The 13,284-nt window shown below is 42.5% G+C and overlaps 1 protein-coding gene across 3 annotated transcripts in view; it reads left to right on the top strand.

The window, feature by feature from the left end:
• The window catches only part of Ctps2 (CTP synthase 2), a 73,806-nt gene extending 61,083 nt beyond the window's left edge, over positions 1-12,723 (top strand). For 2 of the 3 annotated variants that reach the window (XM_023719573.1, XM_023719572.1), the window contains exons 15-19: positions 842-897; positions 1,566-1,662; positions 10,583-10,727; positions 12,023-12,088; positions 12,538-12,723. In XM_023719573.1, the coding sequence (XP_023575341.1) occupies positions 842-897; positions 1,566-1,662; positions 10,583-10,727; positions 12,023-12,088; positions 12,538-12,559 (386 nt within the window). In that variant the 3' untranslated portion in view covers positions 12,560-12,723. Of the gene's footprint in view, positions 1-841; positions 898-1,565; positions 1,663-10,582; positions 10,728-12,022; positions 12,115-12,537 lie in introns of all 3 variants that reach the window. The other variant, XM_012515545.2, reaches the window with a different exon arrangement.
• The last annotated feature ends 561 nt before the right edge of the window (positions 12,724-13,284 follow it).

The following is a 13,284-nucleotide window of genomic DNA, read 5'->3' as shown; positions in this document are numbered from 1 at the left end:
TCTCACTACTAGGTCGGACTCAGAGTGATTCTCCTATTTACAGCCTCCCAAGTGCTGGGATTATAGGCAGGCACCACCACGCCCAGTCTCAATTGCTGTCTCAGCATGCCCCGGGGCGGGGGGTGGGCACAACAGGAACAGAGATCAAGCTCTGGCCCCTACGCCTGCTTGCCGGCACTTTAATCCACTATTTGGCTGGCCTGCTTATATATTATATATAAAATAAACATATATAGTTTTAAAATTATATATCTCTCTGTCTCTGTCTCTCTGTCTCTGTCTCTGTCTCTCATGCATGCACACGCTAGAGAGTGCCCTGTGTGAGTACACACAGATGCAATGGTGTGGACAGGGAGGGTGGATCTGCTGGCCTCCAGGCTTTGCAGCCATGGGCTTCCACTTAGGCCATGGTGATGGCTTTTGAGGATTCCATCACCATATTGTAGGTGTTGAACCTTCCAGTGCTATCAGCAACATAGCAAGCAGCTGTCCTTGCACAGGGGCCACAGGTTCACCACCACTACCTTAGACTATTGCTCCAAGCCTGTGGTCTGCAGCTGTTAAACTCTGATAAACACACCCCAGAGGCCTCCTCTGCAGGCATCATGGTATGGTTCCCAAGATGATCACTCCAAGCTAGGTGTGGTGGTGCACCCTGTCATACCAGCACTCGGGGGGCTGAGGCAGGAGGATTGCTGTCAGCTTGCGGACAGCCTGGGCTCTGTTGTGAACACAAGGCCAGCCTGAACTACAGAGCAAAACTCTGTCTCAAAATAAAAGAAAAAAAGTAGTAGTAATAAAGCCGATTGCTCCAGTGCTCATCTCCTTCTGTGTCTTCCAGGGAAACTGTATGGTGACGTCCCGTTCATAGAGGAGAGACACAGACATCGATATGAGGTAGGCCTTCCATGAGCGTTAGTTTCTGCCTGGCACTGTAGCTCTGCAATCCTCTACCTGAGGGGTTGCCTGCCTCTTTTAAACCCGGGCCCTTCCTTTTCAAGTTGGAAGCAAGGGGTGTTTCTAACAGTGGACTGAGTACCTTTGGGGACAAGGCAGTTTTTTTGGTCTTGTGTGGTGGATTTTAAGTTGGGGACCCTCTATGGGAGATTATATTGAGCCCAAGGATTAGTGTCACATGACTAAGAGGACTTAAATTTTGGGATTGTCATATGAGAGGTATACGTGTCCATGGACATGGACTTCCTGTATCAAGGGTAATGTATTCAGTAGGATGCTTTGACCTGCAAAGAACAGAAAGTGCTGTCTGTTATTCTTTTAAATCAGTCTAAACAGTAACAGGCTGGGTATGGTGGCGCATACCTGTGGTCCCAGCACTTGGCTGACTGAGGCTGGAGGATTGCAGTGAGTTCAAGCCGAGCCTGGACCAAATGGCAAGACCATGTCTCAAAAAACTAAACCCAAACAAGATTAGGCTTTGGAAATAGAGATTTAAGTACAAGTTAGGGGATCAAGGGAACCTGCCCAGCTGACGATGGACCTTGTTAGAAGGCAAAGCATCTGTGTTGTGCTGGGCTTTAAAGACATTGAATTTCTTGCATCTGCAGGTGAACCCTAACCTGATCAGCCACTTTGAACACAAAGACCTAGCTTTTGTAGGTCAGGATGTTGATGGGAAGAGGATGGAAATCATTGAACTGGCAAGTAAGTGGTCTTTTTGCTCCTGAAAGGTTTTCAGGTGCATTGACAGCTTTTGTCAACCCCAGACTCATTTAAAGGTTGAGGTGTTTTTTTTTCTGTGTTTCTGTTCTGCTGTCCTTTGAAGTAAATAGGAAGGAGAGTCACATGGAGAGAAAACATTCTCTTAGGCTTTCACAGAGAGCACATTTGCCAAGCAATGTCTGTGACTTATCCACATGGCTGACACTGACAAAGGTTCTACAATCTGAGGTACAGGATCTCAGGATAAATCCTGAGGGGATTTCACTGACCTTATCAGACCCAAAAGCTACAACTCTTGTTGCATAGGTCCTGCTTTACCTTGGTCTTAACCATCTAGCAGACTAGTATAAAAATGAAATATAAGAAGTAAAGCCATGGTTTTATGTTGCACTGTAGAGGACTCAGGTCAACAATTTCTGACATTGCCAGTGAAGCGGAAGCCCCAATACTGTTATGGACTACTGGACTCTTTTAGAATATCTTGCTGAGTTAACACACCTATAATATTCAAATAATGGAACTTAACAAAAAAGGGGATACAGATGAATGTCCACTTTGTATCTGTGTATTCAAAATGGCTGGGATAGATATATAGTTATATCCTCTTAATGAATAGAGGGATTTGTTCTAATAGAGTTTGTAAATAGGATATCATGTCCGCATCCTGAACAGCAAATAACCACTAGGAAGAATGTATGCAATGTGTTTTTGTTTTTGTTTTTGCGGAACCGAGGATTGAACTCAGGCCCTTGCGCTTGCCAGGCAAACACTTATTCTACTGAGCTAACTCTCCGGCCCCTGCAATGTGTTAATTATTGAAACTGTTCTACCAATTTGGTTTGAAACTATCTCATTGCTATTTGTTTATCAAAAAATATTATGGAAAAAAATAGGAAGGTGCATGAAAAACAGCCAAAGGGCTGGCCAAATAGCTCAGTGGATTAAAACCTCTGCTTAGACACAGGGGCTAGGAGTTCCATCCCTGGGCATGCTGTGCTGGCCCTGCCCCCAGGGTATGTTGAGCCAGCAATTGAGACTGGGTGTGGTGGTGTGCACCTATAATCCCAGCACTTGGGAGGCTCTAAACAGGAAGATCACTACGAGTCTGATCTACACAATGAGACCCTGTACACCCTGTATACCCTATCCTAAATACAAAAAAGAAAACAGCCAATTATGGTAGTGCACACCTGTCATCCCAGAACTTGGGAGGCTGAAGCAGGATTCCTGTGAGTTCTTGACAGGCCTGTGCTACCTAGTGAGACCATGTCTCAAAAGACAAGACAAAACAAAACACCAAGTGTATGAAAAGCAGATGGCTCACAGTCCTAGTCATTTAGGGCCCTGATGATCTGAACCTAGCAGAAAATATTGTACTTTTCTTAGGGCTGCAGTCCTCCAAGTAGTTGGTTTCCTTGCCTCACCCTTGTCCCTACCTGGAGTTCCCTGTATGAACTGCTAGGCCAGACACTGTGCACAAAGCAGGCAGGTGCTCTTACTGGTGCTCTGTTTGCTGTCCTTTGTGGAGGAATGGCTGCCCATTCCTCAACAAAAATGATGGCTGTTGAAGTTACTTCTAGGAGGGACTTGCCTTCTCCACCTTACCTGACAGCTCAGGGTTGGGCCACTTCACTTCTGAGCACTGAACTGCACTCACAGTTCTTTATAATGAAACAAAGAAGCTGGTCTCTGGCAGGCTGAGGCAGGAGAAATACAAGTTTGTGCTCAGCCTGAGCAACTTACACACTTGTGAAGACCTTGTTTCAGAATAAAAAGATTGGGCTGGGGAGATGACTCAGTGGAATAAGTGCTTCCTTGGCAAGTGCAAGGGCCTGAGTTTAGTCCCCGGTTCTGCAAAAAAAAAAAAAAAAAAAAGAAAAAGAAAGAAAGAAAGAAAGAAAAAGAGAGAAATGAAGTTCTTTTGGGAAGATGGCAGAGTGGTGAACAGCAGAGATGTAGCCTCTCTGAGATTTGATGTCCAGATACTGAAATATATAGTAATGTGAGGAAGAAAAGAATGAGGCACATGGGTCCCTGGGACCCAGCAAGGATCTGTAGTGAGAATTAAAGTCCATGGAGAGAGCAGAGAGAGAGCTTTCAATGCAGAAGAGGGAGGTGGTAAGAGTGCTTTCTCCCTGAACCCTGACTCACTGTATAGGAGAGGCGGTTCAAACCTGCACATGCATGGCAACCCAAGAGGGCTCCAGGGAGAAATGTACCAGTGGAATGTAGCAGTGGATGCAGTGGGCTGCCAGAGGCTGGTGAGTCATTTAGGTTCAGATGTCCCATAGGGAGGGCAACTGGCTGGCTCCATCTAGTGACTTCCAGTGTCAGGGTGAGGCAGAACTGAGTTCCACTCAGCAAGAGGTCAAGGACCAAGTTCAAGCCAGGAGACACATAGAGTATTTCAGGATGAATAAATTAGGTTCCAGCCTCACAGCCAGAAACCAGCCCAAATTTCAGTGGAAATAAAGGTGCAGGCTTGCTGGGATTATCCACTACCCTGACAAAAATCTACAGTTGGCTTGATGAGATTAATTAACATGGATCTGGATTCTGCCTGCCCACTCTGCCTACCAGGGACACCAGAGACACACCTTGAAGTGGATGTTTATTTCTTTTTTTTTTCTTGATTGTTTATTTATGTTTTTATGAGTATGAACATTGTTTCTAGTTTTTTGTTAATCTTCTATTCTGTTCTTGTTTATATTTCTTCTTTCTCTCTTTCCCTCCTATCTTCTTTACCAGTTTTTCAAAATTCTTAGTCATCCTTTGTCTTCTACATTTGCTGTTAATCTCTTCTTCTATGTTTATTTCTCTATTTTCCCTCTAACCTCTAAATTTTCTCCCCTGAGGATAAAAATCACCATATTGAAGGCATATTTATTATATACAATTTTCTGGTTTTAGATTTTGTTATATACCTGCAAATCTAGTTCACAAGATTAAGGGTAGCAAACTAGTAGTTACCATGATTTTTCATTTTGTAGGCTGTGTTTGATGCTATTTTTATTGCTGATTGTACCACTTTAGCCAAGGTGACATAATTGCTCTCATCAGTCATTCTCCCTGGTATGCCAAGACTGAGATTGCCTAAGGGTTATAAACAATGCTATAGGCCAGTGCCAAAGAAGCAAAGACTGGGACAAGTAGACAACAACTTTTAGTCCCCAATAAATTATAGAGGTAGGATCTTGAAACAGACTCGAAACCCAAAAGCCTGCTAAACCTGGAAGACATCTCTGAGAAGCAGTCATTTCCTAACTGTTTTGAATATTAGTAATAAAGCTATTTTTCATGATCAATTTATAAGCAGTGATCTAGGAATTAAACTAAAAAATATAGCAGAAAACGAGAAGTCGCTTAAAGAGGATTCAACCCACAACTTCCAGCTCACCAAAGATAAACCTAAGGGACCATGAGGCAGAACACTTTGAAAGCCACCGCCTGGATTCTCTGAAGTGATAACAGCAGAAATAACAAAGCAGATGAATGAGTCTAGAAAAAAATCAAATCAGAAGTAATTTTTTAGATAACTACAGAGATGGCCACCATAATGAAAGACATGGTTAGTAACTCGAACAGATACAGATTAAAAAAAAATATAAGGGAGCTTAGAAAGATAACGGAACCCATGAATTGCTAACATAGGAAAGAAATAGAATCCATGAAACAGATTCAAACAGATATCCAGAAGATTAAAAATTCTATTGGAAGTATATATCGTAGAATGAGCCAATGTGGGGCCAGAACATCAGATGTAAGACAGAGGATTGTGGTTAGCAATCATGAGAAGAAAGATTTCTTAAAAATGACAAAGGGCCATGAAAAATCAATACAAAAGCTGCTAGATGATGTAAAGAAGAATAACATAAGATTGATTGAAATCAATGAAGAAGTAGGAGCACCTGGGCATGGTGGCTCACACTTGTAATTCCAGCACTCACCCTTGTAATCCCACCACTCAAGAGGCCGACGCAGGATGATTGCTGCAAGTTCAAGGCTAGCTTGGGCTACAAAGTGAGTTCAAAACCAGCCTGAACTGCATAGTAATACCCTGTCTCAAAAGAAAAAAAGGAAAAATCAGGAGATAGTGTAAATAACATTAAAAAAATCTGTTCACAGAAGTAATGACAGAAAATTTCCCTGGTAGAGAAGAAGAATTTGACATACAAATTAGTAAGGCAAATAGAATTCCAATTAGCCATGGTAAAAAAAATCTACAGTCTATCATAGTCAAGATCCCAGAAATTCAACACAAGAATAGAATCTTAAAAGTGTTAATCTGTAATAGTAGTTTCATGCTTGGAGTGCCTGTCATTCTGGTCTTCTGAATATGGGCTGCTTGTCTTGACATGCCAGTTGCTGCTGTGCCATCTTTCGGGTAGATGATTGTTCAAAAAAAAAGGGGTGGTGAATGAAGGGAAGAGATAGGAAAAGGAATATTGTGGGACTGCCCTGCTTCAAGGTTGTATATGGTTAGATTTTTGGACTTACATGTAAACATAAGAAGTATATAATTCTTTATGCCTGTTTTTAAAAATATATTCTAATTTTTAAATGTTTTTTCATATTCTATAGGGGCTTAAAGTTCAACATATCAATACTTCATGAAAAATACCTGTTCCATGTTATGCCTAAGATGTTGGATATTGAGACAGATAGTGAGGTTAAGCTTAACAGCCTAGGTTGTATGGTAATAACAATAAGGTTGTCTTCTGGATGGTTAACAACCTAAGTTTGCAGACCAAAATTAGAGAAATAGGAGGGTCACAAGGAAAGCCAACATTTTGGCCCTAACCTTCCAAGGTCAATTAAGACTCAGGACATATGAGAACTTGTACTGTAATGTCATGTAACTCGGTAGTATCCCAAATTTTCTGATCAAGGAGATTATGGGGCCAAAGAGGAAAGTGATCGATGATGTAGAGTGTGCCTAAGGAGAGTCACATGGAGAGAAAACATTCTCTCAGTCTTTCATAGAGAGCACATTGGCCAAGCAATGGCCGTGACTCATCCACATGGCTGACACTGACAAAGGTTCTACAATCTGAGGCGCAGGATCTCAGGATAAATCCTGAGGGCATTTCACTGACCTTATCAGACCCAAAAGCTACAACTGTTGTTGCATAGGTCCTGCTTTACCTTGGTCTTAACCATTCAGCAGAAAAGTATAAAAATGAAGTATAAGAAGTGAAGCCCTGGTGTTATGTTGAGCTGTAGGGGACTCAGGTCAACAATTTCTGACATTGTCAGTGAAGCAGAAGACCCAATACTATTATGGGCTACTGGACTCTTTTAGAATATTTTGCTGAGTTTACACACCTATAATATTCAAATAATGGAACTTCACAAAAAAGGGGATACAGATGAATGTCCATTTTGTATCTGTGTATTCAAAGAGGTTAGGCTAGATATATAGTTACATTCTCTTAATGAATACAGGGATTTGTTCTAATAGTGTTTATAAATAGGATATCATGTCTGCATCTTGTACAGCAATTAACCACTAGGAAGAATGTATGCAATGTGTTAATTATTGAAACTGTTCTACCAATTTGGTTTGAAACTGTCTCATTGCTATTTGTTTCTCAATAAAATTATGGGAAAAAAGTGTTAGGGAAAAGAGAAAAAATCACTTATGAAGGAAAGCCTCGATGAATCATAGCTGACTTCTCAGCACAAACCTTCAAGTCACAGACAGCTTAGAGTGAGCTATTTCAAGTTCTAAAGGAAAACAATTTGCAACCCAGATTGGTGTACCCTGCAAGACTATCGTTCAAAACTGATAGAGAAATAAGATACTTTCGTGACAAAGAACATCTGAGGATATTGATGACCACCAAGCCAGCACTCCAAGGTGTACTGAGGGACAAAGAGATAATAAAAAGACTACAACTCTATAAACCCCAATGAAATGAATATACCAGGCAAAGGAAGCAAGTAAACAGGGAGGAAAAAGGAAGCCAATCATAGGAAATTATATGGCAGGGTTAGGTCAACACATATTATAACCATCAATTCATGAATCAAAGCTAAAGAGATAGGAGAATGGACCAAGAAGTAAGATCTAACAATATATTGCATATAAGAAAAATATTTAATTTGAAGAGAAATTTATGGATTAAAAGTCAAAGGATGGAAAACAATAATCCATGCAAAAGGAATGAAAAAAAAAGCAGGGGTAGCTATTCTATTTGCAGACAAAGTGAATTTCAATCCAAGACTGATTAAGAGAGAGAAAGAAGGTTGGTCTGGGGAGATAGTTCTGTGGTCTAAGTGCCTGCCTCGCAAGCACAAAGACCTGAGTTCAATCCCCAGTACCACATACCATGCCAGCCCTGAAACTGGGTGTGGTGGCACACTCCTGGAATCCCAGAACTGGGGAGGCTGAGACAGGAGAATCACTACAAGTCTGAACTGTGTAGTGAGACCCTGTACCAAATAAATAAGTAAATAAACTTTAAAAAGGTCACTACATCCTTGTATAGGGAGCAATCTAAGTGGAAGAGATAAAATCATAAATATATATGTAACCAATACCAATGCATCCAACTATATAAAACAAATATTAATAGACATGAAAAATCAAATAAGTACTAATACAATTGTATTGAGGGATCTTGGTACCTCACTATCACAAAAAGATCAACTACACAAAAATCAACAATGAAATATTAGCACCAAGCCAAACTTTTGAACAAATGGCCTTAGTAGATGTCTACAGAGTGTTCTATTCCACATCATCAGAATACACACTCTTCTCAGCTGCACACAGGATGTTCTCCAAAATACACTATTTGAGTTCTGGTCATGGTGGCACATACGTGTAATCCCAGCATGTGGGAAGCTGAAGCAGGAGGATCATTGCAAGGTTGAGAACAGGTTGGGCTACAAAGTGAGTTCAAGGCCAGCCTGAACTGCATAGAAGGACACTGTCTCAGACAGACGGACAAACAGACAGACACACACACAATTAGACCATATACTAGCACTTAGAACGTGCTTAAGTAAATCCAAAGGAATTGAAATTATCCCATGCATATTATCAGACCATAGTGCAATGAAATTGTAAATCAATGGCAAAAGAAACCATAAGAACTTCATGAACATATGGACATTAAATACCACCCACTTGAAAACCAGTGGGTCAAAGATGAAATTAAAGAAGTTAGATAGTTTCTTCAATTAAATGATGACAATACAACATATTGCAACTTATGGGACCCAGTGAAAGTCTTAGAGGAAAATTTATAGCAGTGAATACCCATATCAGCAGAATGGAGCAAGTACAAATAAGAACCATAAGGGTGAACTTCAAATGTCTAAAAAAGGGGGGCCTGCCCCTTAGCTCAGCTCTTTAAGTGGCTGCTTCAACAAAGCAGTCAGGCTCAGGTTGCTGCGGTTCGATTCCCACAACTCAAGCCAGCCAAACCTGCCCTGAAGGCATTCGGAGCAAAAAAAAAATATCTACAAAAAGCAGAGCAGGTTAAGCCAAAAGTTTGTATGAGGGAGGAAATTACAAAGATCAGAGCAGAAATTAATTCATTGGCAACTAAAAGAAAAGAATACAAAGAATCAGTGAATTGAAGAGTTGGTTCTTTCAAAGATTAAATAAAATCAGCACACCCTTATGAAAAAAAAAGGAAAGAAAAGACTCAAACTCACATAATTAGGAATAAAGAGGGTGAAATCAAAAGGGACCTTGCGGACCAGAAGATCACCTATACCTACTTTGAAAAGTTGTATTTTATTAAGATGGAAAATGTAGAAGAAATGGATAGATTCCTAGATACATATGAATTACCAAAGCTGAATCAAGATATAGAAATCCTAAATAAACCACTATCAATCAATAAAGTTGAAGGTATAATTAAAAATATTCCAACAAAGTAAATCCCAGGCCCTGACAGATTCACTGCTGAATTCTACAAGAGAGTTAGAAAGACTAATACCATGACTTATTAAAATCTTTAATGAAATTGAAGGGGAAGAATTACTCCTAAATTCATTCCTGAAAGCCAGTATTACTCTACTACCAAATCTGGACAAAGACCCAACTAAGAAAGAAAATTATAGGCTGACCTCCCTATTGAACATAAATGCCAAAATCCTCAATAAGATACGGGCAAACAGTATGTAGCAAATCATGAAGAAGATTTTACACCATGACCAAGCGGGATTTATCCCAGGGATGCAGGGATGGTTCAGTATACACAAATCAAATGTGACACCTATTATGCAGCCAAGGTAAAAAATGATGTGATCATCTGAATGGATGCAGAAAAAGCTTTTGATAGAGTCCAGCACCCATTCATGATAAAAACAGTACAGAGCATTGGATTAGATGGTCCTTATCTTAATCTGATAGAAGCCATCAATTACAAACCAATAGCCTGCATCATGCTCAATGGAGAAACACAAAGTCACTATGAGCAGCCATATCAACGGCACCTATTATCAGAAGGAATAAGCTGTCCAGCCTCAAATGTGAGTGGCAGTGCCCCCGTGGTCCTGTGGTTAATACTCAGTGGAAAAGCTGACACTCCAAATCCTCTGCCTACCTTTGCTCCCTCTGCTGCTTTCCACAAATAATATTCCCAGATCATGTAGTGAGTGAGACATGATTTACAGTGTAGAATTGAGTTGGGTGTGGTGATGCACGCCTGCAATTCCAGGAATGGGCAAGCTGAGGCAGGAGGATTGCCCTCAGTTCAAGGTCAGGCTGGGCTACATAGTGATACCCTGTCAAAAGAATCAGAGGATGAAAAAGAATCGTGGAAGTTAGGACAGTCACAGGTTCAATCATCTTGGCCTCTGGTGAGTCTCTGCAGTAAATGATAGGATGACCTTCCTGTGGGTCTCTGTCTGCTCAGTGACACCCTGACTGCTGTCATTTCAGATCATCCCTATTTTGTTGGTGTCCAGTTCCACCCTGAGTTTTCTTCCAGGCCGATGAAACCTTCACCTCCTTACTTGGGTCTGCTGCTTGCAGCGACGGGGAATTTGCATGCTTACCTGCAGCAGATGAGCCCACCACTCTCAAGGTAAGCCACCTGTTGCTCGGGAGTGACAGTGCCGAGGGATGGCTTTGATGTGAAGGGGCACTTTTCCCCCTTAAAGTTTTTCTCTTTGTGAAGGTGACTCACCAGGTGTATGAGCATGCCTTTAATCACAGCAATCGGGAGGCCGAGGCAGGAGGACCCTTGAGGCCAGCCTGGGCTATACATTGAGACTCAATGTCAAAAAAGAGGGAAATATGACTCATGCACATCTTCATCAGTCATGTGTCAGCCCTCCAAAGCTTGCTGCCATTGGCTTTTATTTTAGAGATCTTTGTTGTTACATTAAGGGAAGACTGAGTTTTGGTGCCGCACTGGTTGTTTAGACCACTGCCTGCTACATGGGCTACTCGGCACTGCTGTGTGGCTGGCTGTGCAGACCTCAGTGCCTAGTGCCTTCTCAGAGTGATGCTCGTTTCCTTGGTAACAGAAGCTGTTCCCTCCCCAAAGAGGGTGAGCTGGGCTGCTGTATCCTTGCATGTGGCTGTGAGTGTGTGCACCGGGGGCTGACTCTCCTGGCTTCTGCACTCAGCACCCTGCCCGAAGTCTTCCTAGGGAGCTGTTGTGTGGATTTGAGCTGACAGCTCATGGCTGTGGGAGTGTGGGTGTGTGTGTGGGGTGTGGGTGTGTATGTGTGTGAAGTGTGTAAGGTGGTGACCTAACTCTTCTCTCTGTAAATTACAAATTGAGGAATTTGGTTTTTGTTTCAGTGATTTATATTTTGTTCAACAGATGAATTTTATCTCTCTCTCTTTTGTGACAGGGTCTCCCTAGATAGTTAACACTGGCCTCAAACTTTTGGAGATTCTCCTGCCTCAGCCTGCTTGAGTGTTGGGATTACAGGCCTATACTGCCATAGCAGGCTTTTTTTTTTTTTTTTTCTAATTTTTGTCTTTTGTCCTGGAACCTTTATTATTATTTTCATTATTTAAAAAATACATTTTGCTATTCTTCTGGTAAACTTTACAAGGATTGTTAAGATGAAGTTTGAGTTTTTAAAAAAAGTTCCTTAGGGATTTTCACTGAAATTTTATTGCATTTAAATATGAGTTTGAGGCCGGGCATGGGGGCTCATGTCTGTAATCCCGGTGCTCTGGAGGCTGAAGCAGGAGGCTCACCATGAGTTCAGGTCAGCCTGGACTACATAGTTCAAAGCCAGGCTGTACTACACAGCAAGATCTTATTTCTAAGACAAACAAGCTAACAAGCACCAAAAATAATGGAGTAGTTGTTCAAGGTTTTGTTTCACACCCGGCTGAGTGAATTCCTCTTTTCTACAGTGACAGATACAGTGACTCAAGTGATGACAGCTTCGCGGAGCCCAGGATGGCTGAGCTGATGCCCAGGTCTGAATGAAGGGCTGCTGGTGAGGGTAAGCCAGGAGCTTCAAGTGCTGTGTCTCTTTGACACGCTGCTCTTCCAGTGGACATGGGTGGGGCCACACTTGTCCCCAGGGCGCCTGCTCTGTTGGTGTAGCCTAGTTATCAGGATGGACCTAATAGCTCATGAAACTATTAGGACTTAACATTGGAAGTCAAGTGTGGTGGCAGTCGCCCGTCATCCTTGCACTTAGGAGGCTGAGGCAGGAGGGTTGCCGTGAGTTTGAGGTCAGCCTGGGCTACATAGGGAGACCCTACCTCAAAACACTTGAGGGAGGGTTAAGTTTGAGGGAGATGGGGTGCTCCTGAGGCTGGATCAAGACCGTAGTGTGTGCAGTCATGCTAGTCTAGCTCGCAGGGTGGCACTCTTGTGTCTGTGAAGGTGAACACTTACATTTCTTTATTCAAAATTATAGTGAAGAAGAAGGAATTGTTTGAAGAAGCCAGCACACACCCAGAATCCCTCTGTTCACCGCACCGGATGTGGAGGCTTGGTGAAACTGTGGATGCTTACCTCTGGGAACCAGCAACCAGGGGGCCCCCCAACCCTGGTAGCCTTGGGAGTCAGATTTCTATGGCTGATTAAACTTTCTGCAACAACACCGTGGGGCACAAAGTGTGTTTGTGTCGTGTGTAGCCTCTCAGTGGAGAAGACAGGCTGGGGGCCCAGTTGCTGGCCTTCCCTGGTGCTGTGTGGGAAGACTGGCAGGGCATGCACTCTAAGGCATTTTGGGTCAGAAGTGAGTATTCAAAGCCAGGGTGGTGGTGCATGCCTGGAATTGCAGCAAACCAGGAGGCTGAGGCAGGAGGATCTCAAATTCGAGTCCAGCATGGACAACTTAGGGGGGCACCCTGTCTCAAAAATAAAAAGTGAAAAACGGGCTGGGGATGTAGCTCAGCGTGCAGCTCGTGCACTATGTAGCCAGTTGAACTGACAACATAGGCAAGGTTGAAGCTCCAGGATGGCAGAATGATAATTACAATAATAAGGACACGCTGAAGAAGCCCTTGTGATACTGGGAATCTGCTCACACGTTTGTGTATGAGCCAGGATTCCCTCAGATTCTCACCATTACTGTTTGTGGCAAGCACCTCTGAGACAGGGTGGCCAATAAGGCCCCTGCCACAGTCCCAGCCTAAAGGCAGACCTTGAGATCTGGGGT

This window comes from Octodon degus, unplaced genomic scaffold (genome assembly GCF_000260255.1).
Source record: "Octodon degus isolate 3935 unplaced genomic scaffold, OctDeg1.0 scaffold00069, whole genome shotgun sequence".
Lineage (NCBI taxonomy): Eukaryota > Metazoa > Chordata > Mammalia > Rodentia > Octodontidae > Octodon > Octodon degus.
This window is presented reverse-complemented; position numbering and strand designations above follow the sequence as displayed.